General features: G+C 42.0%; 3 protein-coding genes and 1 long non-coding RNA gene across 13 annotated transcripts in view; 2 read left to right on the plus strand and 2 right to left on the minus strand.

Moving 5' to 3' along the window:
- Nucleotides 1-1,136: 1,136 nt before the first annotated feature.
- Nucleotides 1,137-7,860, plus strand: LOC131102963 (uncharacterized). The gene is made up of 4 exons (XR_009119523.1): nt 1,137-5,532; nt 5,734-5,781; nt 6,337-6,384; nt 7,820-7,860. It is a non-coding gene; the product is annotated as an uncharacterized LOC131102963 (long non-coding RNA).
- On the minus strand, nt 6,803-12,298 carry mlx (MAX dimerization protein MLX). Its single transcript, XM_058048689.1, has 8 exons — nt 11,950-12,298; nt 10,955-10,994; nt 10,792-10,878; nt 9,362-9,471; nt 9,178-9,277; nt 8,267-8,366; nt 7,994-8,192; nt 6,803-7,927 (listed from the first exon to the last, which is right to left on the minus strand). The coding sequence occupies exons 1-8, from the start codon at nt 12,001-12,003 to the stop codon at nt 7,871-7,873; spliced, it is 747 nt and encodes a 248-aa protein (XP_057904672.1). The 5' UTR covers nt 12,004-12,298; the 3' UTR covers nt 6,803-7,870.
- Nucleotides 11,958-24,733, plus strand: fmnl1a (formin-like 1a). The gene is made up of 27 exons (XM_058048683.1): nt 11,958-12,117; nt 12,225-12,363; nt 12,586-13,003; nt 14,526-14,609; nt 15,344-15,430; nt 15,517-15,587; nt 15,687-15,770; nt 15,843-16,007; nt 16,072-16,180; nt 16,850-16,926; nt 16,998-17,091; nt 17,629-17,703; nt 17,784-17,894; nt 17,962-18,111; nt 18,201-18,302; nt 18,677-19,424; nt 19,496-19,620; nt 19,701-19,903; nt 19,978-20,212; nt 20,286-20,354; nt 20,415-20,495; nt 20,574-20,703; nt 20,771-20,934; nt 21,002-21,103; nt 21,181-21,273; nt 21,372-21,477; nt 21,552-24,733. The coding sequence occupies exons 3-27, from the start codon at nt 12,818-12,820 to the stop codon at nt 21,614-21,616; spliced, it is 3,516 nt and encodes a 1,171-aa protein (XP_057904666.1). The 5' UTR covers nt 11,958-12,117; nt 12,225-12,363; nt 12,586-12,817; the 3' UTR covers nt 21,617-24,733.
- LOC131102953 (SRC kinase signaling inhibitor 1-like) overlaps nt 23,453-27,608 on the minus strand; it is a 104,165-nt gene continuing 100,009 nt past the window's right edge. For all 10 annotated transcript variants that reach the window (XM_058048676.1, XM_058048672.1, XM_058048679.1 and 7 more), the window contains one exon: nt 23,453-27,602. In XM_058048676.1, the coding sequence (XP_057904659.1) occupies nt 27,144-27,602 (459 nt within the window). In that variant the 3' untranslated portion in view covers nt 23,453-27,143. The remainder of the gene's footprint in view (nt 27,603-27,608) is intronic.

Here is a 27,608-nt window from a genome sequence, read left to right on the forward strand (position 1 = left end):
CTTCTGGGACCCCTGATGCGTGTGTGAGAGGTTTCCAGTTGATTTTTGCGCAGAAAAGTGCATTTTTAGCAAGTTGAAAAAAATGAAAAAAAACATAAGACTAACTCACCCCTTACCTTTTTTTCAAAAATCGACACCTCTACAAAGTGGCATTTTATGCCTTTTTGGGGTCCTTCTGGGACCCCTGATGCGTGTGTGAGAGGTTTCCAGTTGATTTTTGCGCAGAAAAGTGCATTTTTAGCAAGTTGAAAAAATGAAAAAAAACATAAGACTAACCCCTTACCTTTTTTTCAAAAATCGACACCCGTACAAAGTGGCATTTTATGCCATTTTAGGGTCCTTCTGGGACCCCTGATGCGTGTGTGAGAGGTTTCCAGTTGATTTTTGCGCAGAAAAGTGCATTTTTAGCAAGTTGAAAAAATGAAAAAAAACGTAAGACTAACCCCTTACCTTTTTTTCAAAACCCGACACCTCTACAAAGTGGCATTTTATGCCATTTTGGGGTCCTTCTGGGACCCCTGATGCGTGTGTGAGAGGTTTCCAGTTGATTTTTGCGCAGAAAAGTGCATTTTTAGCAAGTTGAAAAAATGAAAAAAAACATAAGACTAACCCCTTACCTTTTTTTAAAAAATCGACACCCTTACAAAGTTGCATTTTATGCCTTTTTGGGGTCCTTCTGGGACCCCTGATGCGTGTGTGAGAGGTTTCCAGTTGATTTTTGCACAGAAAAGTGCATTTTTAGCAAGTTGAAAAAATGAAAAAAAACGGAAGACTAACCCCTTACCTTTTTTTCAAAAATCGACACCTCTACAAAGTGGCATTTTATGCCTTTTTGGGGTCCTTCTGGGACCCCTGATGCGTGTGTGAGAGGTTTCCAGTTGATTTTTGCGCAGAAAAGTGCATTTTTAGCAAGTTGAAAAAATAAAAAAAACATAAGACTAACCCCTTACCTTTTTTTCAAAAATCGACACCTCTACAAAGTGGCATTTTATGCCATTTTGGGGTCCTTTTGGGACCCCTGATGCGTGTGTGAGAGGTTTCCAGTTGATTTTTGCGCAGAAAAGTGCATTTTTAGCAAGTTGAAAAAATGAAAAAAAACATAAGACTAACCCCTTACCTTTTTTTCAAAAATCGACACCCTTACAAAGTTGCATTTTATGCCTTTTTGGGGTCCTTCTGGGACCCCTGATGCGTGTGTGAGAGGTTTCCAGTTGATTTTTGCACAGAAAAGTGCATTTTTAGCAAGTTGAAAAAATGAAAAAAAACGTAAGACTAACCCCTTACCTTTTTTTCAAAAATCAATGCCTCTACAAAGTGGCATTTTATGCCATTTTGGGGTCCTTCTGGGACCCCTGATGCGTGTGTGAGAGGTTTCCAGTTGATTTTTGCACAGAAAAGTGCATTTTTAGCAAGTTGAAAAAATGAAAAAAAACATAAGACTAACCCCTTACCTTTTTTTCAAAAATCGACACCCGTACAAAGTGGCATTTTATGCCATTTTAGGGTCCTTCTGGGACCCCTGATGCGTGTGTGAGAGGTTTCCAGTTGATTTTTGCGCAGAAAAGTGCATTTTTAGCAAGTTGAAAAAATGAGAAAAAACGTAAGACTAACCCCTTACCTTTTTTTCAAAAATCGACACCCGTACAAAGTGGCATTTTATGCCATTTTAGGGTCCTTCTGGGACCCCTGATGCGTGTGTGAGAGGTTTCCAGTTGATTTCGGCGCAGGAAAGTGCATTTTTAGCAAGTTGAAAAAATGAAAAAAAACATAAGACTAACCCCTTACCTTTTTTTCAAAAATCGACACCCGTACAAAGTGGCATTTTATGCCATTTTGGGGTCCTTCTGGGACCCCTGATGCGTGTGTGAGAGGTTTCCAGTTGATTTTTGCACAGAAAAGTGCATTTTTCGCAAGTTGAAAAAATGAAAAAAAACGTAAGACTAACCCCTTACCTTTTTTTCAAAAATCGACACCTCTACAAAGTGGCATTTTATGCCATTTTGGGGTCCTTCTGGGACCCCTGATGCGTGTGTGAGAGGTTTCCAGTTGATTTTTGCGCAGAAAAGTGCATTTTTAGCAAGTTGAAAAAATGAAAAAAAACGTAAGACTAACCCCTTACCTTTTTTTCAAAAATCGACACCCGTACAAAGTGGCATTTTATGCCATTTTAGGGTCCTTCTGGGACCCCTGATGCGTGTGTGAGAGGTTTCCAGTTGATTTTTGCGCAGAAAAGTGCATTTTTAGCAAGTTGAAAAAATGAGAAAAAACGTAAGACTAACCCCTTACCTTTTTTTCAAAAATCGACACCCGTACAAAGTGGCATTTTATGCCATTTTAGGGTCCTTCTGGGACCCCTGATGCGTGTGTGAGAGGTTTCCAGTTGATTTCGGCGCAGGAAAGTGCATTTTTAGCAAGTTGAAAAAATGAAAAAAAACATAAGACTAACCCCTTACCTTTTTTTCAAAAATCGACACCCGTACAAAGTGGCATTTTATGTCATTTTGGGGTCCTTCTGGGACCCCCGATGCGTGTGTGAGAGGTTTCCAGTTGATTTTTGCGCAGAAAAGTGCATTTTTAGCAAGTTGAAAAAATGAAAAAAAACGTAAGACTAACCCCTTACCTTTTTTTCAAAAATCGACACCCGTACAAAGTGGCATTTTATGCCATTTTGGGGTCCTTCTGGGACCCCTGATGCGTGTGTGAGAGGTTTCCAGTTGATTTTTGCGCAGAAAAGTGCATTTTTAGCAAGTTGAAAAAATGAAAAAAAACGTAAGACTAACCCCTTACCTTTTTTTCAAAAATCGACACCCGTACAAAGTGGCATTTTATGCCATTTTAGGGTCCTTCTAGGACCCCTGATGCGTGTGTGAGAGGTTTCCAGTTGATTTTTGCGCAGAAAAGTGCATTTTTAGCAAGTCGAAAAAATGAAAAGAAACGTAAGACTAACCCCTTACCTTTTTTTCAAAAATCGACACCCATACAAAGTGGCATTTTATGCCCTTTTTGCATCCTTCTGGGACCCCCGATGCGTGTGTGAGAGGTTTCCAGTTGATTTTTGTGCAGAAAAGTGCATTTTTAGCAAGTTGAAAAAATGAAAAAAAACGTAAGACTAACCCCTTACCTTTTTTTCAAAAATCGACACCTCTACAAAGTGGCATTTTATGCCATTTTGGGGTCCTTCTGGGACCCCTGATGCGTGTGTGAGAGGTTTCCAGTTGATTTTTGCACAGAAAAGTGCATTTTTCGCAAGTTGAAAAAATGAAAAAAAACGTAAGACTAACCCCTTACCTTTTTTTCAAAAATCGACACCTCTACAAAGTGGCATTTTATGCCATTTTGGGGTCCTTCTGGGACCCCTGATGCGTGTGTGAGAGGTTTCCAGTTGATTTTTGCGCAGAAAAGTGCATTTTTAGCAAGTTGAAAAAATGAAAAAAAACGTAAGACTAACCCCTTACCTTTTTTTCAAAAATCGACACCCGTACAAAGTGGCATTTTATGCCTTTTTGGGGTCCTTCTGGGACCCCTGATGCGTGTGTGAGAGGTTTCCAGTTGATTTTTGCGCAGAAAAGTGCATTTTTAGCAAGTTGAAAAAATGAAAAAAAACGTAAGACTAACCCCTTACCTTTTTTTCAAAAATCGACACCCGTACAAAGTGGCATTTTATGCCATTTTGGGGTCCTTCTGGGACCCCTGATGCGTGTGTGAGAGGTTTCCAGTTGATTTTTGCGCAGAAAAGTGCATTTTTAGCAAGTTGAAAAAATGAAAAAAAACGTAAGACTAACCCCTTACCTTTTTTTCAAAAATCGACACCCGTACAAAGTGGCATTTTATGCCATTTTGGGGTCCTTCTGGGACCCCTGATGCGTGTGTGAGAGGTTTCCAGTTGATTTTTGCGTAGAAAAGTGCATTTTTAGCAAGTTGAAAAAATGAAAAAAAACGTAAGACTAACCCCTTACCTTTTTTTCAAAAATCGACACCCGTACAAAGTGGCATTTTATGCCATTTTGGGGTCCTTCTGGGACCCCTGATGCGTGTGTGAGAGGTTTCCAGTTGATTTTTGCGCAGAAAAGTGCATTTTTAGCAAGTTGAAAAAATGAAAAAAAACGTAAGACTAACCCCTTACCTTTTTTTCAAAAATCGACACCCGTACAAAGTGGCATTTTATGCCATTTTGGGGTCCTTCTGGGACCCCCGATGCGTGTGTGAGAGGTTTCCAGTTGATTTTTGCGCAGAAAAGTGCATTTTTAGCAAGTTGAAAAAATGAAAAAAAACGTAAGACTAACCCCTTACCTTTTTTTCAAAAATCGACACCTCTACAAAGTGGCATTTTATGCCTTTTTGGGGTCCTTCTGGGACCCCTGATGCGTGTGTGAGAGGTTTCCAGTTGATTTTTGCGCAGAAAAGTGCATTTTTAGCAAGTTGAAAAAATGAAAAAAAACATAAGACTAACCCCTTACCTTTTTTTCAAAAATCTACACCCTTACAAAGTTGCATTTTATGCCTTTTTGGGGTCCTTCTGGGACCCCTGATGCGTGTGTGAGAGGTTTCCAGTTGATTTTTGCACAGAAAAGTGCATTTTTAGCAAGTTGAAAAAATGAAAAAAAACGTAAGACTAACCCCTTACCTTTTTTTCAAAAATCGACACCTCTACAAAGTGGCATTTTATGCCATTTTGGGGTCCTTCTGGGACCCCTGATGCGTGTGTGAGAGGTTTCCAGTTGATTTTTGCGCAGAAAAGTGCATTTTTAGCAAGTTGAAAAAATGAAAAAAAACGTAGGACTAACCCCTTTCCTTTTTTTCAAAAATCGACACCTCTACAAAGTGGCATTTTATGCCCTTTTTGCATCCTTCTGGGACCCCCGATGCGTGTGTGAGAGGTTTCCAGTTGATTTCGGCGCAGGAAAGTGCATTTTTAGCAAGTTGAAAAAATGAAAAAAAACGTAAGACTAACCCCTTACCTTTTTTTCAAAAATCGACACCCGTACAAAGTGGCATTTTATGCCTTTTTGGGGTCCTTCTGGGACCCCTGATGCGTGTGTGAGAGGTTTCCAGTTGATTTTTGCGCAGAAAAGTGCATTTTTAGCAAGTTGAAAAAATGAAAAAAAACGTAAGACTAACCCCTTACCTTTTTTTCAAAAATCGACACCTCTACAAAGTGGCATTTTATGCCATTTTAGGGTCCTTCTGGGACCCCTGATGCGTGTGTGAGAGGTTTCCAGTTGATTTTTGCGCAGAAAAGTGCATTTTTAGCAAGTTGAAAAAATGAAAAAAAACGTAAGACTAACCCCTTACCTTTTTTTCAAAAATCGACACCCGTACAAAGTGGCATTTTATGCCATTTTGGGGTCCTTCTGGGACCCCTGATGCGTGTGTGAGAGGTTTCCAGTTGATTTCGGCGCAGGAAAGTGCATTTTTAGCAAGTTGAAAAAATGAAAAAAAAAACATAATATAACATTTTCTTCACTTTTTGGGTCCTTCTGGGACCCCCGAGGAAGATGGGGGCGGTTTCCACCTGACTTCGGAGCAGAAAAGGTCAGTTTAAAAAAAAAAAAAAAAACACAAAGGTTAACTGTTAACTGTTTTTGCCAAAAATCGACATTTCTACAAAGTGCAATTTTCTTCACTTTTTGGGTCCTTCTGGGACTTGATTTGGGAACAGTTATACTTCAAATGAAAAAAAAGGTGTGTGTGTTTTTAAGTTAACACATTGTAACCAATTCTATTGTGTTGCAGGACAGAGTCGTTTGGCCCTCAACCAGAGCTGCAGGCAGTTGGATGCAGGTACACGTTGCACACACTCACACCTTCTTTGGCCTTAAACCGTATCGTCATTAAAATGCAACATGCATAGAAATCTTTGCCGAAAATTGACACTTTAACAAAGTGCCATTTTCTGCCCTTTCTGGGCCCCCTGATAACAATGGGGAGGTTTCCACTCGATTTGGGCGCAGTAAAGTGCACTTGAAGCAAGTTAGAAACCCCCCCACCCCCAAAAAAAAACAAAACACCAAGGTTAACCCCTTACCATTTTTGTCGAAAATTTACAATGTGCCCTTTTTGGGTCCTTCTGGGACCCCCGATAACAATGGGGGAGGTTTCCACTTGATTTGGGCGCAGTTAAGTGCACTTGAAGCAAGTTAGAACCCCCCCCAAAAAAAAACACACAAATGTTAACCCCTTACCATTTTTGTCAAAAATTAACACTTTTACAATGTGCCGTTTTGGGGTCCTTCTGGGACTTGATTTGGGAACAGTTTATACTTCAATGAAAATGAAAAAAAAAAAAGGTGTGTGTGTTTAAGTCAACACATTGTAACCAATTCTATTGTCTTGCAGGACAGAGTCGTTTGGCCCTCAACCAGAGCTACAGGCAGTTGGATGCAGGTACACGTTGCACACACTCACACCTTCTTTGGCCTTAAACCGTATCATCATTAAAATGCAACATGCATAGAAATCTCATCAAATATTCACATAATATTCAACATTTTCTTTCACCAAAAGTAACAAACCAAAGTAGGAATGGATCAAGGGAGTTGGAACTCAAAGTAACAATAACTACCTCAAGAGCGACCATAAAATGTTTAAAAAAATAAAAAAATAAAAATATAATCATTACAATTAAATTAAAATAAAATGTTTAAAAATATCCAGGTTCGATTATTCTTCAATTTCGTTTTAATTTATCCAATGTATTAAACAAATTTTGCGTGTATAAAAAAATATTTAAAAATAAATAAATGATAAATGCGTGTTCTCCCATTCAGTACCAGTGCCACTTAATTAATTGATGATTGACAGATTGATTTAGACAATGGCATATTTATTTAACATCCTGTAATACACAGAGAACACATACAACACATATATGCAATGTCAGGCGGCAAGACAAAAATAATTTAGCAAATACAAAATGTTTGTCGGATGTACAAGCAGATGAGCTTCTGTTTCCTAGCAAAATTATATAAATATTAAAAAAAAAAAAAGTTTCACTCCCCACTATCGCAGGTGCGTAAAACTAAATTCCAAACCAAGACTTGGCTTAAAGGGACCGGATGAGCGGATAGTTGGGACTGGTTGGTGCTCGAGCACTCCTGAGTTTGAGGCAACTGAGCAAGGCACTAAACAGTTCTTTAACGAGGCCGTGTAGATATGAAAATATACGTATTTTAACTCCCAACGCGTAAGAGAATATGTATTGATATACTGTATAGAAATAGTAGCGGTCATAGGACAGACTCCTGAGGCACACCAGAAGTTAAAACGGGGGAAATAAACCACTTTGTGTCAGCACAGCCAACTATTTAATTTAAAAATGTGAAATGATGCTAAATGATAAACAATAATTGGTTAGCAACGCTATCGAATTGCTATGTGCTATCTTGTTGGTCTCCTTTACAACTCAACAACTAGCTTTTCACGAACACAACATGTATGCTAACCGTGCTGTGGTCTACCGTATTTAAAAACGTTATATCCGTGGCTTTTAAGTGTTAAGAACCCGGTCTTAGTAAATGCTAATTAAAAAATAAGTTGCTAGCCGTCGCTGTAGCAATGACTTGGTTTTACTCCTACAGTGTGTGCCTCCTGTCTGTTGTATACAATAACTGGCCACAATATTAGGCACACCGCGTCTCTAACCCTGAGAGAGAGAAACCCGCCCACAAACTATTCAAAAACATCACGATGGCAGCATTAAAAGATGTAAGATGGCGTCTGTGTGCTGGCTACCCGACGCCCCCGACACGTTACAATATCAAACACCAGCTTCAAATGAGACAAATGAAAATAAAACACGTATATACCATTACGACTTCAGACCCACGTCGTCCAGCGGCAGTGGAGACACCCAAAGTCCCAGGAGCCAATGTCAGTAGAGCTGACCGCTGAGCTGTCGCAGGACACTGATGACAAAATTCCTCAGCATCTACGGGGTTAAAATACATAAATAATAAAATGCAAGTTTGCGGTAGAAGATCATCCAGATCCTTACCAGCGGCTTGCAGTGTTCCTCGATCCAGTTGATAACGCTGGCCGAGAGCTCCTGGAAGCTGTTGACCGACACGGCGTTGCTGAAGGAGTCGAACAGGGAGTCCATGATGCTCTGAAAGACGTTGAACTTCATCTGGTCCGACACTTGGTTGTCCCCCTGCGGGTGGTTCTGGTGGGCCTTCACAATCTGCTCGTAGTTCCTGTTGAGAAGAAAAAAACACATCAGCGTTGGACCTGAAGGCTGACGTTTAATGAAGCGGAGGATTGGTCTCACGTTTTCATGATCTTCAACGCCGTCACTTCTTTCCTCAGGCGGGAAACCTCCTCCTCCTGCTTCCTCTTCTCTTTGTGGAGAAAATTGATGTACTCGATGGCTGCAGAGAAAAACACACAAAAACAAAACGCATCTTAAAATAAAGCGTCAACAAGCCTTGAGATGTTGTTGTTTTCCTTCAGTGACTAAGCTAACCTAGCATGATGTTGCTGTAAATGTGTGGAACATTAGCACTGTAGCGTCACACTGTGCTGGAGCCTATCCCAGCTGTCTTCGAGCGAGAGGCGGGGCACATATAGACAAACAACCATTCACACTCACATTCATACCTATGGACAATTTGGAATCGCTAATTAACCTAGCATGTTTTTGGAATGTGGGAGGAAACCGGAGTACACGGAGAAAACCCATGCATGCACGGGGAGAACATGCAAACTCCACACAGAGATGCCCGAGGGTGGAATTGAACCCTGGTCTCCTAGCTGTGAGACCACCACTAGACCACCGTGCCGCCCTATATGCTACTGCTGAGCTAAATTTGGACCAACACAGACTTAGGGCTAAATTACAAAAATGATATACATCAATTGAAAAGCAGTACATGAAGACGGAACCACCATCCACCAGTACGAGCATGGATGTAGACGTTGGATTAGCACTCATTAACATCATCAAATTTATCTTTATGTATTCCCACTAATTAATATGAGGGGAAAATACAGTATGTGTAATGTGGTAGAAAATGATATGTTCGAGGACCGTCAAATAAAGTGGGGCAAGTCGACACTAGCAGCAAACATGTAAAAACTGAATGGTGGTAACTACATTTGTTGAATAAAATCGCTATTAATTCGAGTTAACCCCAAAGAGCAGTACTGTACAATAAATGAACCCGTCTTCGGTGTCCTTACTTTTCTGAAGGACGACGGCCTTGCTGATCTTCTGCGCTCCCACCGCTGATTCCGACTGCAGGAATGTTGGCACCACCGACTGCAGGTCATCAAAGCCTTTCTGAAAGGAGGAAAAGGCGTTCCGAGATGATGATGATGATGATGAGCTTCACGTCACGGAATGAAGGGGAAAATGCAGCGTCACCTTGATGGTGTCGCGTCGCTTCTGCTCAGCCTGCGTGTGAGCTTGTCGCCGCCGATCTTTGTACGAGTTCTTGTGTGACGTCTCGTGTCGGCAGTCGCTGTCCTCGTCATCTGTTGGTACAATAAATTGAAATTAGAAACCTATTATGCAAAAGTGTGTTAAGCACCTGGTGGCCACACGGGACCCCACCCGCCCCCATGTGCAGGGGCAAGTATAAGGGGGCTTCCGTACTGACTGTTGCCCCCATTGCAGAAGAAAATGGAATGGAAAAGGAATACAAGGAATAATATATGTTTTTGTTGGGATGAGGTTGGAATCTGGGTGGTTAGGGGGGTGGGACTAGATAAGTTTCGACTTCTTCCTACTCCCTTTCGAACATGTGTATGTTTATATATACATATGTATTTTTATTTGTATAATTTTTTTTATTTTGGTTGGTTTGTTGTGATTTGGATGTTTATTATGTTCAAAATAAACTAAACTCATTCATTCATTTTCTACCGCTGGAGCCTATCCCAGCTGTCTTAGGGGGAGAGGCGGGGTACACCCTGGACTGGTGGCCAGCCAATCACAGGGCACATATAGACAAACAACCATTCACACTCACATTCATACCTATGGACAATTTGGAGTCGCTAATTAACCTAGCATGTTTTTTTTTTTTTTGGAATGTGGGAGGAAACCGGAGTACCCGGAAAAAAAAAAAACCCACGCATGCACGGGGAGAACATGCAAACTCCACACAGAGATGGCCGACGGTGGAATTGAACCCTGGTGTCCTAGCTGTGAGATCTGCGTGCTAACCACTCGACCTATCATAATACAATGAAATTAATCAACCTTTACACAGAGAATAATGCTAATTTTTATTGATTTGTTGACTTTTTCCTACATTTTTTTTGCCATAATATATAAAACATAACATTATGGTATGTAGAAATATAGTATGAATAAAATAGCGCAGATCCAGACTCATTTCTTAACATTTTTTTCTCCTTTTTTCCCCTTAAATCCTGAGTACAATTTTAATATTATACATTCATTAATTTTCTACCTCTTTTCCTCACGAGGGTCGTGGGGTGTGCTGGAGCCTATCCCAGCTGTCTTCGGGCGAGAGGCGGGGTACACCCTGGACTGGTGGCCAGTCAATCACAGGGCACATATAGACAAACAACCATTCAAACAACCAGTCGCTAATTAACCTAGCATGTTTTTGGAATGTGGGAGGAAACCGGAGTACCCGGAAAAAATAACCCACGCATGCATGGAAAGAACATGCAAACTCCACACAGAGATGGCCAAGGGTGGAATTTAACCCTGGTGTCCTAGCTCTGAGGTCTGCGCGCTAACCACTTGACCGCCGTGCCGCCCTAAACTAAACTAAATTAAACTAAAAAAAAGAAAAACATAATTTTCAAAAAAGTACACACCTGTATTTGGTACTGAAGAGGCACTTGTTGAACCGATGCTGTTGGCTCGTGACACCGTGCTCCCCTTCCTCGCGGCGTTAAAGAAACCTGCAAGAGAATGGACCACATCCATTATCGTCACCTACACCAATCAAACATCGCACGCAACAACACGACAACTCACCGGGGTCAAAGACGCCGTCACCGAACACCACATCTGCGTGCTGTGAGCCAGCGCCAGGCAACAGAAGATGGAGAGAGGGGGGAAAAAAAAAAAGAGGAATATAAGATGATGAAAAGGTGCTGGCCTACATGTGGACAATGATGCTTCAAGTGCCCGTTGATTACTTCTTTTCATGAGGACCACAATCACCGCTATCGTCCCTTGACAAATAAGAACACCCCCGCACAAACGTCACTCCAATTATAAGGGTGCAGTTCAAAAATGGCTTCTATACAGTCATTCTTTACATAAATCAATGCTAAGGAGAAAAATATGACATTTTGGGGTAGTAAGAGCAGATTTGACGCTATATTAACATGCAATACAATAACATGTGCACTGTCACTCCCTCTCTGCACATTATATTCGGGTGAATATAGTGTAGATAGTTTGCCCTCTAGTGGGCTATATGAGAATGACACCATATTCGATCTGGGCTTGGATTTTTCAACATACTGAAAAGTACAAACGTTTATAAAAAAAACATTCAAGATAAGATAATAAAAAAATGGTCTAAAATGAGTATTTTTGGTGCACACATGACGTAAATGTGAGCACTCACATCGTTTGATTGACAGCTTGACAATGAAAAGCACTGTTGTTTTTATGCCGACAGCAGTTACTTGTCACACACTAAATATGCTTGAAAACGTCCCAAAAACACTTCACTCGTGGGAATATGAAGTTTAATGTTACTTCAAATTTGATGTATTGCTGTAACTACACACAACCATATAAGAAATACTATTAAAAAGCGACATGTTCACAGCTTGCTAGCTAGCTAGCTAGCTAGCTTGCTACTAAACATTGACTCAACCAACAAAGACGCCAGCGACTGACAGCGCAGGTAGAAAGTTTAAAACGCAGCCTCGCCGGCTGTAGTTGATGTCACAAGGGACGTGTGACTCAAACGACAAAAGATGATGAATTTCTACGATCACAAGGCTGAACTTTACCTTCCCGTGGTCCTCGGGCGATGTCGTCGGGTCCGCCATTTTGGAAATGAGCATTAAAAGTGGTGCGTTCGGGTGCTCCTTTGTAAAAGTGAGGATTCGACCGACGGGGGCAGACAGAAAGTCAAACTGAACAAAGAGAAAGCACAACTCCCGTTTGGGAGACAAAAAGTAAGATTATTGTCGGTATTCGGTGAAGTGCAGAGCGTCGGTTGTTCTTGTTCGTCGCCACAAAAGCAGTTCAACTGAAGTGTGTGGCGTTCCCATTCTCCGTTAAGAGTCCTCGAATGTCGCAGCACCGGATGCAGTAGCCGACTTTGAGCACAGGGTGTCGCTGTCATACAACACTCCCCAACCAGGTTCCTTTCATTTTGGATCACCTGACTGCCACAAAGGCAAACTGGCCTCAAGCAAAGGGTAAGGAGCAAAAAACACATGATCCCTGGTCCAGTTAAAGTGGTCTAAAGTCTGAAACTATGTTGTTTATAATGTGTTTTACTCAACGTCCACCACCTGCTGCATCATTTCTTGCACCCTAGAAGTCACTTTGACTCTTTTGCGCTCCACCCTGTGTTCGTTCTACAGCAGGAAGTCACTCTTCTGCTTTTCTGCCCGTGTGGTTTTCTGTCTGTGTTACAGAGTGTGTCACGCTCTGCTTGCCTTCCGCTCAGCACAAGAAACTCTCCAGAGGTGTTTGTCCAGGAGAAGACTGCCATCTTGCCTCCTTCTCACCTGCAGGATGCACTTCCTCCCGGCAACAGGCCTCATTTAGGCCTTCCTTTGCCCTCGCACGCTCTGGTATGCAACTGATTTTCTCAGGAGAAGGCGTTTGTTCACGGCTTTCCTCCTGGATTACTTGTGGAGATTAGTGATGGGGAATGCTGCTACGGGGGCCGCCGAGCAACAGGAGCCACCCGACGGTCGTGAAGCAAGGAGCTCGGTCTCGTCTGGGATGAGTGAGCCGACGCCCCCGGCGCTGCAGAAGAAGCAGCCGCCTCCTCCAAAGTTGCCCAAGCCTGCCGAGAAGGAGTTGGAGGAACGTTTCAATGTGGTTCTGGTGAGTGGAGAACAACTTTAGTTTTTTTTTTTTTTAACCAGTCCAAAGTTCTGGGACGCTTCCTTATACTATTCAATGGGAAAGTGTATCTAAACTTTTGATTGGTGTTGTACATGAAGAATTAATTTGGAAGCAACGGCAACACAAAATAATCATTTATGCTAACAAAATGATGAAAAAACACTTTGCCTCTCGAGGATGGCGGCGTGATGAGCGTGCGGGGGCCTCAAGGGGAAGTGGGGCAATGCATCACCGCTACAGACCATAAGACCGGAAAAGGCACCATGCTTTCAACATGCAGCATGATGCTAAGCTCATCATAAATAAACAACACATTATTATTCACTGTCAAATGGAAAATATTGTTTACATGCCCGTGCACAACAGGACCCCCCCCACAAATATAACCCTCTATGCGGCTAAATCATTATATTTGATAACTTAAGTGAGAGCGTAGAACCATGTGACCTCCTGCAGCCAATCAAAGAACAGATTACATCGAGATCATGGAACAACACAATAAATAGAATGAATGTGGTATTTCTATTTATATACACAAGTGAATTTTCAAAGCCTAACCCCCCCCCCCAAAAAAAGTGGCACAAATTAAAAAATATATATATATTTTCATATAACTAGGCATGTGTATTTAGCTTTTTTGTGTGTGTTTTGGGAATTTTGCAAGTGTGACACCACCGCAGATGGGTACCAATGGCACAAAAGACAATTGTGATGGTAACCATAGAACAGGAAATGGAAGTTATTATGACACAAAAAGTTTCTGACTGATATTACATCTATTCTTATGAATTTTTGCTAAGCAGATGTTGACATAAATAGCATGTAGCAGAAAGCACGGCTTCAATGGATTATATGATGATGATTTTTTATTTATTTAAATATCTTTTGTTTTTCCAAACATCCTGTAAGCACTATGTCGACGCATTTTGTATAAAATTAAATGTAAAATAATAATAATAATTTATTGTATGTCATATATTTAATTTATATTTAGTTAGTACTAACATAAACAAGTATTCTCAGTAATTATTATTATTATTTTTTTACTTTTCACACATTCTGCTCACTTGGTGGAATAAACAAGGATGTTTTTTTTTATTTTAATTTTATTTCACGACCGCACCCTCGCAACCGAGTATGACCCCACTTCCCGCCTCGGCGATATAAGTGAGAATCAGGTGTAGGTTCATGTTTAGCCAACTCAACCATCACAAGTGATGCTATATAGTGATCATCATGGGACGCCACGGCAGCTCGTTTAACCACCAAACCACAAGTGACACCCCATCAACAGACGCCACCCCCCCGCTAGAGTCATTTCCGTTCTCGCAGTTTTGTTTTTTTTTAAGGTGTGGAGGCCTGAAGGTGAAAGTTAACACTTGGCCTCCAAGTCAAAGTTTGGATTAAACAGCCACATTTGTCATAGGAAAAAATGCTTTGTGCATTCTACATAAATAGATGAAGTCATGATGATGATGATGATAATGTTACCGTCTTTCAGAGCTACATGAACCTTCCGCCTGATAAACTGCAGCTGTTGAGTCAATATGACAACGACAAGAAATGGGAGCTCGTCTGTGATCAGGTACAATTGTTCTTTAAATGTAGTATATTACTTTTATTGTAATGGTAATGGTTTCATTTCATTTGAACATGCATCAGATTACAATTGAATGCATCACATAATCAGTTCCCAGTTCCACACGTCCAAAAGGAGTAGGAAGAAGCAAAGCTTATTAAATCCTACCCCTCCATCTGGTACTTTTACAATCAGTAACTGTTACATTTGTTCACTTCCTGCTTTCCTAATATAATTTAAGTGATTTTTTTAATGATGTGCATTGAGTTATATTTAATCAATTACTTTGCTATATTATGTAGTTGTATTTGATTCATTTCTTTTGAATTAGAACTTGTCGTACAATTACATTTATATATTGAATTATTATTAATTATTATTAATATTTTATTTCATTTAGATGTATTGCAGTCCATAAGAAGGTCATGTGTGATCTGGTACAGTTTAATTAAATGAATAATTAAAATGCAATACATTTGATTAGATTGTATTTATTAATAATAATAATGATTTTTATTATAATAATTAATATTAATTTAAAATTAATGTTTTTAGTGTTTTGATTTTCATTACATTTCATGTAATTTCTAATTTTATTATTGATTATTTCAGTATGCTAATATCACACATGGGTTAAGAGCACAGTGTTGAAACCCTCAAAGCGTTGCCGTGGCAACAGTATGATCTGCAGCAGCCCGTGTGTGTGATGTGTTTTTAAGACTCTCGTTCTTCTCTATCAGGAGCGTTTCCAGGTGAAAAGCTCACCGTCCGCCTACCCGGCCAAGATCAAGAGTTTCTACCAGGATCAAGTAGTGGTGGCACGTAGGGTCAGTGAACGCATCATCATCCGACTCACATATACTATGTGCGCGTGGATGCTCCTGATTGACATCCGTGAAATGTTCCTCATTAGAAAAAAAGAATCCAAGAGGCCACAAAGGTCCTGAAAGATTTGGAGATATCCCTTCGCACCAACCACATCGGGTGAGGAAGTGACATTACCACGTCAGTGTTCTGAAACATGGCATCCACCCGAACTAAAGGCTATCCCTGTGTTGTTGTTGTTATGTTTCCGACTCGTAGCTGGGTTCAGGAGTTCCTCAACGAGCAGAACAAAGGTCTGGATGTGTTGGTGGAGTACCTGTCTCAAGCACAGAGCGATGCCTTGTGAGTAGAAGCAGCATCTTGAACATCCCATCAGAAACAGTCGCCACCACAGATGTTTGGTGATGTCTCCAGGTTTGACGTGGACACCAGCGAAAACGGCAGCACCCTGCAAGACCGAACAAGAACCCTCAATGGAAGGTCCATCGAAGACCTGACCAAGACCACCAACGCCACCACTAGCGGCGGCGCCTCGCAGTCTCACGGAATGAGCCGAGCGGCGCGAGCGCTCACCGTGAGGTGAGGAGGTTGTGCACCTGTCGTATATTAGCGCTGATGCTAACGTTTTTTACCGCGCCAACAGGATTAGCTCCACTCTGGGAAACAAGATGATGAAGAGGTCGCACTTACCCAGCCAGAGAGATGACGTGCACGTGTGCATCATGTGTCTGAGAGCCATCATGAACTACCAGGTAGCAAACACCTCCGCCCAATGTGGGGCAGACTGCTGTGCTGCCCCACACTGGAGCGAAATGACAGGGAAATTCAGACAGATGAACACTAAGTAAATAAATATAAAATAAAGCTACCACCTCGGGGCAGCGCTTGTGTTGCCCCATGCAGAAGAGAAAGGTCAGGGAGGGGCGGCAGGAGAAGAGTCGGACCAAGATAAACACATGTAAACTAAGCAAAACTGTTTTATTATCAACTTAGGGGCAGAGTGTTGCGCTGCCCCACACGGCAGACAAAGAACAAGGAGAGTCGGCATGAAGACAGGGACACATAAATGCTTATGAATGCTAATAAATATAGCAAATGCTTGAAAGAATACAAAACAAAGCTTTGTTTTTATGATTTTGAAAAATGCTACTTTGTTTTTATGATTTTGAAAAATGCTACAAGGTGTCTAAAAACTTTTTTTTGCTTTTTCTTTAGCTTTTTGTGTCTATATAGCCGCTTACAAGAAGACATTGATGATAAAAATAGAAAACAAAGCAGTACAAAAAGTGCATAACCATCAACGATAATGGACGAAAACATTACAAGCTTATGCTAGCATTTGCCGTAACCATTAGGGGCACTAACCCACTTGCCCCTAATGCAAAAACAGCACAACGCTCAAACTGACGCTTGTTTTTCAGTCTGGTTTCAACCTGGTGATGACACACTTGCGATGCGTCAACGAGATCGCGCTCAGTCTGAACAGCAGGAATCACAGGTCAGTGTGTGTGTGTGTGTGTGTTAGGAAGCCATAAGGTGTGTTTGAGTGTCATGACTATGCCGTAACAGGACCAAAGCCCTGGTCCTGGAGCTGCTGGCTGCTGTGTGTCTGGTCAGAGGAGGACATGACATCATCCTGTCTGCGTTTGACAACTTCAGAGAGGTTAGAAGATAATAAATACATAATATTGTGTCTTATTTACATTTTATGACGCGTGTTTTTTAAGTACCAGTCAAAAGTTTGGAGACACTTGATTATGCTATTGAATGGGGAAGTGTCTCCAAACTTTTGATGCACCAGGGTGCACTTCAAGTGTTGCCCACACGGTGGCGGAAAAACAGGGCCAAACTTTTGACTGGCACTGTAAATAAGACATGCTCACCTTGTTTTTTCCGCCACCGTGTGGGCAACATTTGAATTGCACCCTGGTCATCATAATACGAAACAATTTCCGACATTTAAATATTTTTAGTTATGTATAATATCTGAATATGCTGTAAAATTACATATAATTATAATTTATGATTTATAATTGCATCAAATAAAAAAAATGAATTGGTAAATTATTTGTATACATGCTTTTAATTTATTGTATTATATACTGATATGAATATAAATGTTGAAATGAATCTAACAATAATGTCAATAAATCTTGATATTATTCTTACACTTATGACACCCCCCCCCCCCCCCCCTCAGGTGAGCAGAGAGAGGAGCCGCTTTGAGAAGCTGATGGAGTACTTCATCAATGACGACAGCAACATTGACTTCATGGTGGGCCACATGCTCTCAATCGCTATTAATTAAGACAGATGAATTAATGAGATTAATGAATTAATGTCACGTGTTTGCAGGTGGCCTGCATGCAGTTCATCAACATAGTGGTCCATTCGGTGGAGAACATGAATTTCCGCGTACACCTGCAGTATGAGTTCACTCAGCTGGGCTTGGACAAGTATCTGGATGTGAGATGTTTCTTTTATAACGACTTCCTGTCTCTGCATTGTAAAACATTATGTGTGTGTGTGTTAGAGCCTGAAAGAAACGGAGAGCGAGAAGCTACAGGTGCAGATCCAGGCCTACCTGGACAACGTGCTGGACGTTGGTGCTCTGCTGGAGGACGCCGAGAACAGAGGTGGCGTGCTGGATCACGTGGACCAACTGCAGGACCATAACGTCAAGGTAGAACTGCAAAAGTCAAAAAACGGGAGAAGCGGGTGGTGTTATACATACAGTATGCGTGATGAGATGTTCCTCTGCTGTGCCTCCAGCTCAGTGCTCAGCTCCACGAGATGGAGACTCAGACTGTTGAGAAGATTTCTGAACTTGAGACTCAGCTCATGCAGGCCACCAAAGAGACGGAGCTGCTGAAGGTACACGGTGCTGTTAAATATGCGGCAACAACCATGTAGCTAAGGGCTAAAGTAGTAGGACTACTAGCTAGCTAATGAATGCTAGCTAGCTAGCTAGCTAATGAATGCTAGCTAGCTAGCTAATGAATGCTAGCTAGTTAGCGAGCTAATGAATGCTAGCTAGCTAGCGAGCTAATGAATGCTAGCTAGCTAGGTAGCTAATGAATGCTTGCTAGCTAGGTAGCTAATGAATGCTTGCTAGGTAGCTAGCGAGCTAATGAATGCTTGCTAGCTAGCGAGCTAATGAATGCTAGCTAGCTAGCGAGCTAATGAATGCTAGCATCCATCCATCCACTCAATCACCCCCCCACTCACTTTGTGTTTGTCCTTGGCAGGAAAGCCTGAGAGATTCGTGTTCTCAAGTGAGCACCCTACAGCAGAGGGAACGTGAGAAGGAGCTGGACAGGGAGCGAGAGAAGGAGCGGGAGCGTCTGAACGTAGCGACACCTCAGGCACCTTCCGAGTTAGAGCAGAAGATCCATGAGCTGCAGGAGAAAGGTCTGATCCGCCTGGGCCGGACCGCCTCCGGGGGCCTGGACATCCAGGTGGTCCCCATTACGGTGACTGATTACATCCCGGCACCGGCGCCTCAGCCTAGCGTCACCGTGTCCTCCTCCACGCCATCCCGTCCTGTTGTGCCTCGTCCAACTCCTCATGGTCCTCAAATACTTGCATCTTGTCCCGGAGGAGAGACACAACTTCCTCCTCCACCTGGAGGAGCGCCACCGCCACCTCCTCCACTTGCTGCAGTAGGAGGGCCACCACCTCTTCCGCTTGTTGCAGCAGCAGGCAGACCACCACCGCCGCCGCCACCGCCGCCTCCTCCACCAGCTGCTGGAGGAAGTGGTGGTGGACCTCCTGCTGGAGGAGGACCACCACCACCGCCTCCACCACCAGGGGTCGGGCCGCCGCCTCCTCCTCCACCTGGGGTCGGACCACCTCCTCCACCTGGGTCTGGACCACCCCCTCCTCCTCCACCCGAGGGCGGACCGCCGCCTCCTCCTCCTGGGACTGGACCACCTCCTCCACCTGGGGCCGGACCACCACCTCCTCCGGGTCCTGGAGCACCTAACACTCAGTCTGGTAGGGATCGGACCTGAATCCACTGAAAGTCCCAACACTGCTGTGATCTTCATGGTTTTCTTCTACTTCAGGTCTGAAAAACAAAAAGACCATCCAGACCAAGTTCAGGATGCCGCTGTTGAACTGGCAGCCTCTGAAACCGAACCAGGTCACAGGAACCGTTTTTAACGAGCTGGATGACGAGCAAGTCCTGGAGGTAAGAAGGCGTTCACCTCATGGAGAACATCTCTTGAGGTGATGGTGGCATGGTAGCTAGCATCTTGTCTGTCTCTGTAGGAGCTGAACATGGAGATGTTTGAGGAACAGTTCAAGACCAAGGCTCAGGGGAACCCGTCCGATTTGTCTAAAGTCAAAAAGAAGTTGGGGCAGAAGTCCCCCAGTAAGACGTCTTTGATTGATGCAAACAAGGCCAAGAACCTGGCCATCACCTTACGCAAAGGCGGGATGAATCCTTCACAGATCTGCACCGCCATCGAGATGTACGGAGCGCCTCGTTACGATTCTGTTGCGTTCTCCTTGGATTAAAAAAAAACGCGTTGTTCCTTCCTCACAGGTATGACCAGCAGTCCTTGTCCATCGACTTCCTGGAGCTCCTGGAGCACTTCATACCATCAGACTTCGAGATGAAGCTGCTACTCAACTACGAGAAGGACGGGCGACCCCTTGACGAGCTGACGGACGAGGACCGCTTTATTCTCCACTTTGGGAAGATCCCTCGCCTGACCCAGCGCATCAATACGCTCACCTTCATGGGGAACTTCCCCGAGAGCGTCAAACGTCTTCAACCGGTTTGTCCTCAACCTCCTCGATCGGCGTCCCCTGAAGATCTTGGACTGATGATGCTTTCAATGTCCTTTGCAGCAACTCAACTCCATCATCGCGGCGTCCATGTCCATCAAATCCTCGGCCAAGTTAAAGAAGATCTTAGAGGTGAGGCGAAGACATCAGGAGTCTTCAAGACAGGTTCTGACGCCATCTTTGTTCTCCTAGATCGTGTTGGCGTTCGGGAACTACATGAACAGCAGCAAAAGGGGGGCGGCTTACGGTTTTAGACTGCAAAGTCTCGATCTGGTAAGTAGTTCCGGTCCGGATAAACGGTACGTTGACGTCAGGTCGTTGACGTCAGGTCGTTGACTTTGGTTTCTTCAGCTTCTGGAAACAAAGTCCACCGACCGCTCGCAGACTCTTCTCCACTTCATCACCAACATCATCCTGGACAAATACCCGGACTTGGCGAACTTCTACACGGAGCTTCATTTCGTGGACAAAGCAGCCCTCGGTATGTTCTCGTCTCCCGGTCCAGGTCTGTCAATCCTTGAGTTGAGAATCCCGATTCTCCTTGCCAGTGTCCCTGGACAGCATCCTGCAGGATATCCGCTTCCTGGAACGAGGCATGGAGATGACCAAGAAGGAGTTCCTGGTGCAGGACGACAGCCCGGTTTTGAAGGACTTCATCAAAAGCAACAGCGAGCAGTTGGAGTCGCTGACCAAGGACAGCAAAATGGCGCAGGTGAAGAAAGCCTTCAAAACGCTTCATCCTCACAACCGAGCTAACACGTCACATGACTTTTTCCCAGGAAGCTTACTGCTCCGTGGTGGAGTACTTCGGGGAGAACCCCAAAACCACGCAACCGGCGATGTTCTTCCCGCTTTTCTCCCGCTTCATTAAAGCATACAAGGTGAGGAATGGCGGGATGTTGTTGCAGTGCGGAGAATCGATCCTAAAAATCCTTTTTTTTTTTGGGTCGGTTTGCAGAAAGCTGAGCAAGAGATTAATCAGAAGAAAAAAACAGAACTGGATGTAAGCGAAGGAAAAAGTAGCCCGCCCACCAAGAGCGCAGGTCCACGGGTAAATATTCGTAGCAAAGCGTTCTCAAACTTGGCGTGGGAATCAAACATTGTTAAGGTCATATCTTTGCAAGTACCACTAAAATCATTTTTTTTTAGGGTCCTTTGATGCCCAAGTTGGACTTCATAGCCGAGCTGAAGAGGAAGCAGGTTCAGCCCGGCGTCCGTGAGGGCAAAGATGGCGCCTTGGAGGACATCATCACAGGTAACAACACAACAAAACACGCAATTCATTGACGTTGTTGGTGCGTCTCACCTTCTCGTTTTGTTGCGCCTCAGACCTGAGGACCACGCCGTTCCGACGCACGGATGGTCGCCGGCCAACTCAGCGCCAGGATACATAATAAACACCCAAGGCTAAAAACACACACAAACACACACAAGAAGCAGCTTTAAGTGGAAAAAAGCACAAATGTTTGTTGACATTTGACCTTGTAAATACAATACCTTCATTTTAATTAAGAAGTTACAAAATGCATATTTGGAGTCACGTGTTATGTAATAATAATCATTTTTAAAAAGTAGTCAGTGTTTTTGTGATTTTGCACACAAGCAGGGCCATACAATAATGATCTTCAATGTACCACATCGTAGTATTTTATTATTATTATTATTTTTTTGTAAAGGAAAATTGTGCCAACATTATGGGGGGATTCTGCCAACCGAGTTGAGTGGAAAGCCGGACTTACCTGTTCAAAGAAGGTAGATTTTTTTTAAAAACATGTGTGGTATCTTTTAGCTTGATTGACATATTCATTCTTCATTTAGAGATTTTAATATCTGAAAAAAAACATAATCCTGTTCTGTCGTTTATATTCTTTCTGTTCATTAAATACATTGAAAATGGGCACAGTTGCTAATGGAGATTAATCATGACTAGACGGGTAGGGGATAGTTAGTATAATAAATGAGTGTTAACTTGGGTATTAAATGCTCTATTTCAGGGGTCTCAAACTCAATTTACCTGGGGGCCACTGGAGCTAGGGTCTGGGTGAGACTGGGCCGCATCAAGTTTTCAAAAAAACGCATTTATTAAAAACAGAAAAATGAATAAACTTTGCTTTGGTTCCGATTTTCTACAATAAAAGCTCTGATAAAACATTCCACTGTTCTCAATTATCTTAATTTTTATTTTTCTATACAAAATAAGATGAAAAATAAATAAACAAATCAAGAATAAAGAAAATCAATCAATCAGTAATAAATACAATAATAATAATAAAACACAAACCATTATTAGAACCCTGTAGACATGACAAAACACGACTATAGTCACATTTATACTCTTTCTATTTACAACATATTGCGCAACTGCAGGGTCTTGAGACACATGCTAACTCGCTAAACTAGAGAGCTAGCGACCTAAACGGTAGCCTCCAAGTTATTTCCTTTGAACTTAAAAAGCCAAAAACTTACCACTTCCACACGGATAGGGAGGATAACTATTAACAGTTATTTAACCTTTAACATGAACATTAATCAAACATAATAATTTTTTTCTGGGTACATGATACCATACAGCATCCATATCAAACTTGCGCGGGCCTGCACTAACATTAAACTTTCATATCAAGGCGGGGGCCGCGTGTTTGAGACCCCTGCTCTATTGGCTTTTAGCGGTCACAATCTTTCGGTAACCCATCTTAACGCTCCATAATAATTACTGATTTTGTTTGTAAAATACACCAGCTGGGATGGCTACTTTTTTGAATAATAATAATAACTTAGAATAATAGGATATCAAACGTCCTCTTTCATGTGAAAATAATAATAATAATAATAATACATTTTATTTGTATAGCGCTTTTCAGAGTACTCAAAGACGCTTTACAGTAGAGAAAAATAAATTAAAATAGAGTTGAGTAAAAACAGTAAAAGATGCATTAAAATACAATATCCATACATTTATTCAGAGCTAAAAACAAGGCTAAAAGCGGGGCGGGGTGCAACAGTCAGGTATAAAAAACATGCACGACAACCGGAATCGAGCACAAAAACCTGGGTTGGCAGAATACCCCCCATAACAGCAGCAATACGCAAATTAAAGTGAAAAAAAACAACAAAAAAACTTAACTTACATACTCCCGCGTCAACTGAACTGAGAGCTCCAGGTGTCATTTTAAGATGTGTAGCGAAGCCTGTTGATTACAACACACACACACACACTGGGAAGGCGGGGAAACTGTACAAGAGAGCTGCACTTTATTGGACACACAACCACAGCAAGTTATGTACAAAACTTTTTTGTTTCTCACAATGGAAAAAAAAAAACACACTTTCCTCACATAAAAGTCATGGCATCCACACTGATAAATGAATATCTGCACCATTGATACTTTCTCTAATAAAGTCATATATTATTAAATATATTTATATATATATATATATATATAATAGATCTATGCCGTGTGTTCTTACAGTATGTCACGCGACAGTACCCGCACACACCGGGAGTGGCGTTGAATCGCTTTTTGGATATTCCATCACAGATGAACATGCCTGCCTTTTCAGTCAGATAAATAACATTTTACACCGCTAACACATCTTTTCTGGAGGAAACATTCAGTATAGACATTTTTTTTTTTTTTTTAAACTTAAAATTCATCTTGACGGCACCGTGCGACACATGCATTTGTTGTGTTTCAATACCTCTGAATCCATCTTCATCATCATCATTATTATAAATAAAAATGTTGCTTCTGGACATAAGTCGGACTGGCTAGGAACGTTTATGTATTCACAAATGGGCTTTTTTTTTCTACTTGCGCCAACACATTCATGTAAAAATACAGTACATACTATACATACTATATAGCACGTGGCTTTAGCGTAGAGATGTCAATAATAATAATAATAAGGAGCCAAAAAATGAAGGAGAAAGCGCTTAAAAGATGATGTTATTCCTTATTGAGCCATCTCAGTGGTTCTGTTTTTCAGACTTGTTTTTTTTTTTTTTTTTTTTTGCTTAAGAGTTGTCCGGTTAACAAGCATACATGAACGCAACATTAAAAGTCATGTGACCTAAGCACCATTATGAAAACAGTGGATAGAGTGAAGCAAAGAAATATAAAAAAAAAACAATAAAATAAAAAAAATGGGCAAAAAAAAAAAGTCTTAAAATGTAAAAAAAAAATATTCAAACATACAGAAAATAAATAAATAAAAATAAAATAAAAAAGGAAATCCCAAACGCATCAATACATACTTCACACAACATGTGTGTCCATAAAGAAAATTGCAAAATTTTCTAATAACATTAAAAAAAGTGCTAAGTATATATACTTTGAATTAGAATCTATACAGAATAATCTATACAGATAGAACAAATATTAAACAAAAAAAAGTACAAATAAATAATCTTTGTGTGAAATGCGATAAAGGAAAAAAAAACATTTGTACAAAAATGGTTACTAGAATCATTTATAAAAACTTAAAGGAGGTGAAGACATTTACAGTATATTGTCTAAGTCTATTATATACTGTTTATCTGTATATATATATTTATATATATATACACTATATGTATATAATAATAATCACACTTTGTCTTCACATTATACACAAACATCTCACTTCTATATTTATATATGTACTAGGTATTCAAGTTGGGGGTGGGGGGGGCAACAAGAATCATTCTGTCTTTCAAGCAGTGCCGTGTGTAAATGGGGAAGGGTGTGGATGAGAACGAGAGGGGGGGCTTCATATTATCCTCAGGGGCCGAAGAACCCAAATGTCTTTTTCCTACTTTGTTGCTGCTTCTTTGAGGATAAATGTGCTCATTATGCTGATGAAGATGAGAGCTTTCCAAAGAGTTTTGGATGAGAAAATGAACAAACTGCAAAAACGGAGACGTTTGTTTTTTTTTTGTGTGTGTTTTGTGCAGAGAAAATATGATTTGATGTGCTTTGAAACAAACGGAGGCACGTTTTTGTAATCCAACCAGCAGGATGTTTGTGATGTGCGGCTTAGTTTGCTCTACCGGGGCCACGTTTGTGCTTCTTTAAGAAAAGACTGCGCTTAAAAGGTCCCGTATTAGCGCACTGTGGTGCCACATTAGTGTGTTAAATGTGTTAGCCTTGATGCTAGAATTTAGACAATATAAAAGTGCTTTTCCAACTGGGGAAAACGGCCATTTACATATCTGTAGCTTAATGCTAATGTGCTAATTTAGCCTCCAACAAGCACTGTTGTGGGACAGGAAGACTAGCGTTAGCAACACTAGCATAGCTACAGTATGTGATGGTACAGTGCTCACCTTACACTCATTTTAACAGCAACACCATGCTAGCTTAGCTTATTCGCTAACACAAAATAAACTCCAGCTGAGTGACGGATCAAGTCCCATATTAGCGCACTGTGGTGTCACATTAGTGTATTAAGTATGTTAGCCATGATGCTAGAATTTAGACAATATAAAAGTGCTTTCCAAGTGGGGAAAATGTCCATTTACATATCTGTAGCTCAATGCTAATGTGCTATGTTAGCCTCCAACAAGCACTGTTATTGGACAGGAAGACTAGCGTTAGCAACACTAGCATAGCTACAGTATGTGATGGTACAGTGCTCACCTTACACTCATTTTAACAGCAACACCATGCTAGGTTAGCCTATTCGCTAACACAAAATAAACTCCAGCTGAGTGACAGATCAATATTTTAAGATATATATGTCTCTAAAGTCCCACAAAAACCTCTTTGCTAGCTTGTAAATAAACACAGAGCCGCCGAGGTTGTATAATTTTGAATCTTAATTTCAAATCCCCATCATAAATGAGGTCAAATATGAGCAACACTAGCATAGCTACGTGATGCTACAGCGCTAACACTGCGCCATCATCATCATGCTAGGTTAGCTTTGCTGAAGAAAAAACAATCAAACTTACCCCTCCCATGTTTGACGATGAGTTGGCACGGGTCTGGGCTGCATTTTAAGAAATGTAGTGAAGCCTGTTGGGCGGCTTTAATAGCATTTTTGATAAACTTTTGATAGTTCTGTGTTAGCTTGTGATAGCCACTGCAATCATGTGCTGCCATTGTTTGAGGGAGAAGGACTACAGGGATTGTGGTGCCGGCTTTTAAAAAAAAAAGCCTTAAATATGCTAATGATTGTCTTAATGAATGTAGCTATAATAAATAGTAATATTAATAATAATGTTTTCTCATTTGTATGGTTTGTAGCTTAGTTTTGACTGAAACTAAAATACCCAAAATAGCGTATTTACTCAAATGTGAGAACATCCTTTTCTGGTTTTGGAAAAATATATGTATGTTTTGACACACAATAAAAAAAAAAACTAGTAGATTGCAACCAGAGAAGTATATCACATACAGTATAATGTGTGTGTAAGTGACAAGAAGAAAAGCTCTGACTGTAAAAAAAAAATACTGTCTTAAATTGGGGTCAATATGGTACATAAAATGGACAAAGTCCGTCTTGGTGGATCTTGCTTTGTGCACAGGGAACAGAAAAGCCTCTTCCCTAAAGTGTTCCCAAATGTCGGATGCTAAAATGAGGAGTTAAAATTGGAGGGGCGCGACGCGTCCCCTTATTGATGGATTCGTGGATAAAAAGGAGCGTGTCAATGAGTACCTTTTGTCCATGTGTGCTTGTTCCTCATGGGAGATGTTAAAAGATGTTCAAACAGCACCAAGCTTCATTGAAAGCAACACCAGAGAGCTTCATGTGACTCCATCTTGGCTCTAACAACACACACACACACACACAAAATGGACTCAGGTGCTGGTTATTGCAGCTCTTACGTGAAACAGGATCAGCTTATCTGAGGTGGGATCCGAGGTCCCGTTTGTGCGTCATCTGTCTTCAGGAATGAAGACACTTTTGATATCGATTGTTTGTCTCCAAAATGGCCGTTCATTGTCCTTCCTTGCAGCTGCTGAGGCCCTCCAGGCTCCGGCCGTTTGTTTTGGGGAACGTGGGCGAGCTGAGCGGGGTCGGCGAGCACGGGGACAGGATGGGCGTGGTGGGCGAAGACGACGAGGAGAGAGTGGCGGTGGGCGTCTGCGAGGACGAGGAGGCGGGCGAAGGCGAGCGGCTGCTGGGGGACGGCAGTGAGGAGGCGCGTTGCTGCTGCTGCTGCTCGCGGAGGAGGCGGTGCTGGCGTAGGGCGGAGGACAGCAGCAGGGCCTCGGCGCTCAAACCGGCGGCGGACAGGCTGGCCAGCAGTGCTTTGGCCTGGCCGGGGGACGCCCTCAGGGACGGCCTGGCGCCATCAGCCTTCCTGGCAGAGGGCTGGTGCCCGGAGAGGGGGCCCGTTTTGATCCCGGAGAGGTACGGCTCAACGCTGCCCCCTAGGCTGACGGCTCCTGAGGCCTTCAG

This window comes from Doryrhamphus excisus, chromosome 15 (genome assembly GCF_030265055.1).
Source record: "Doryrhamphus excisus isolate RoL2022-K1 chromosome 15, RoL_Dexc_1.0, whole genome shotgun sequence".
NCBI classification, from domain to species: Eukaryota; Metazoa; Chordata; class Actinopteri; order Syngnathiformes; family Syngnathidae; genus Doryrhamphus; species Doryrhamphus excisus.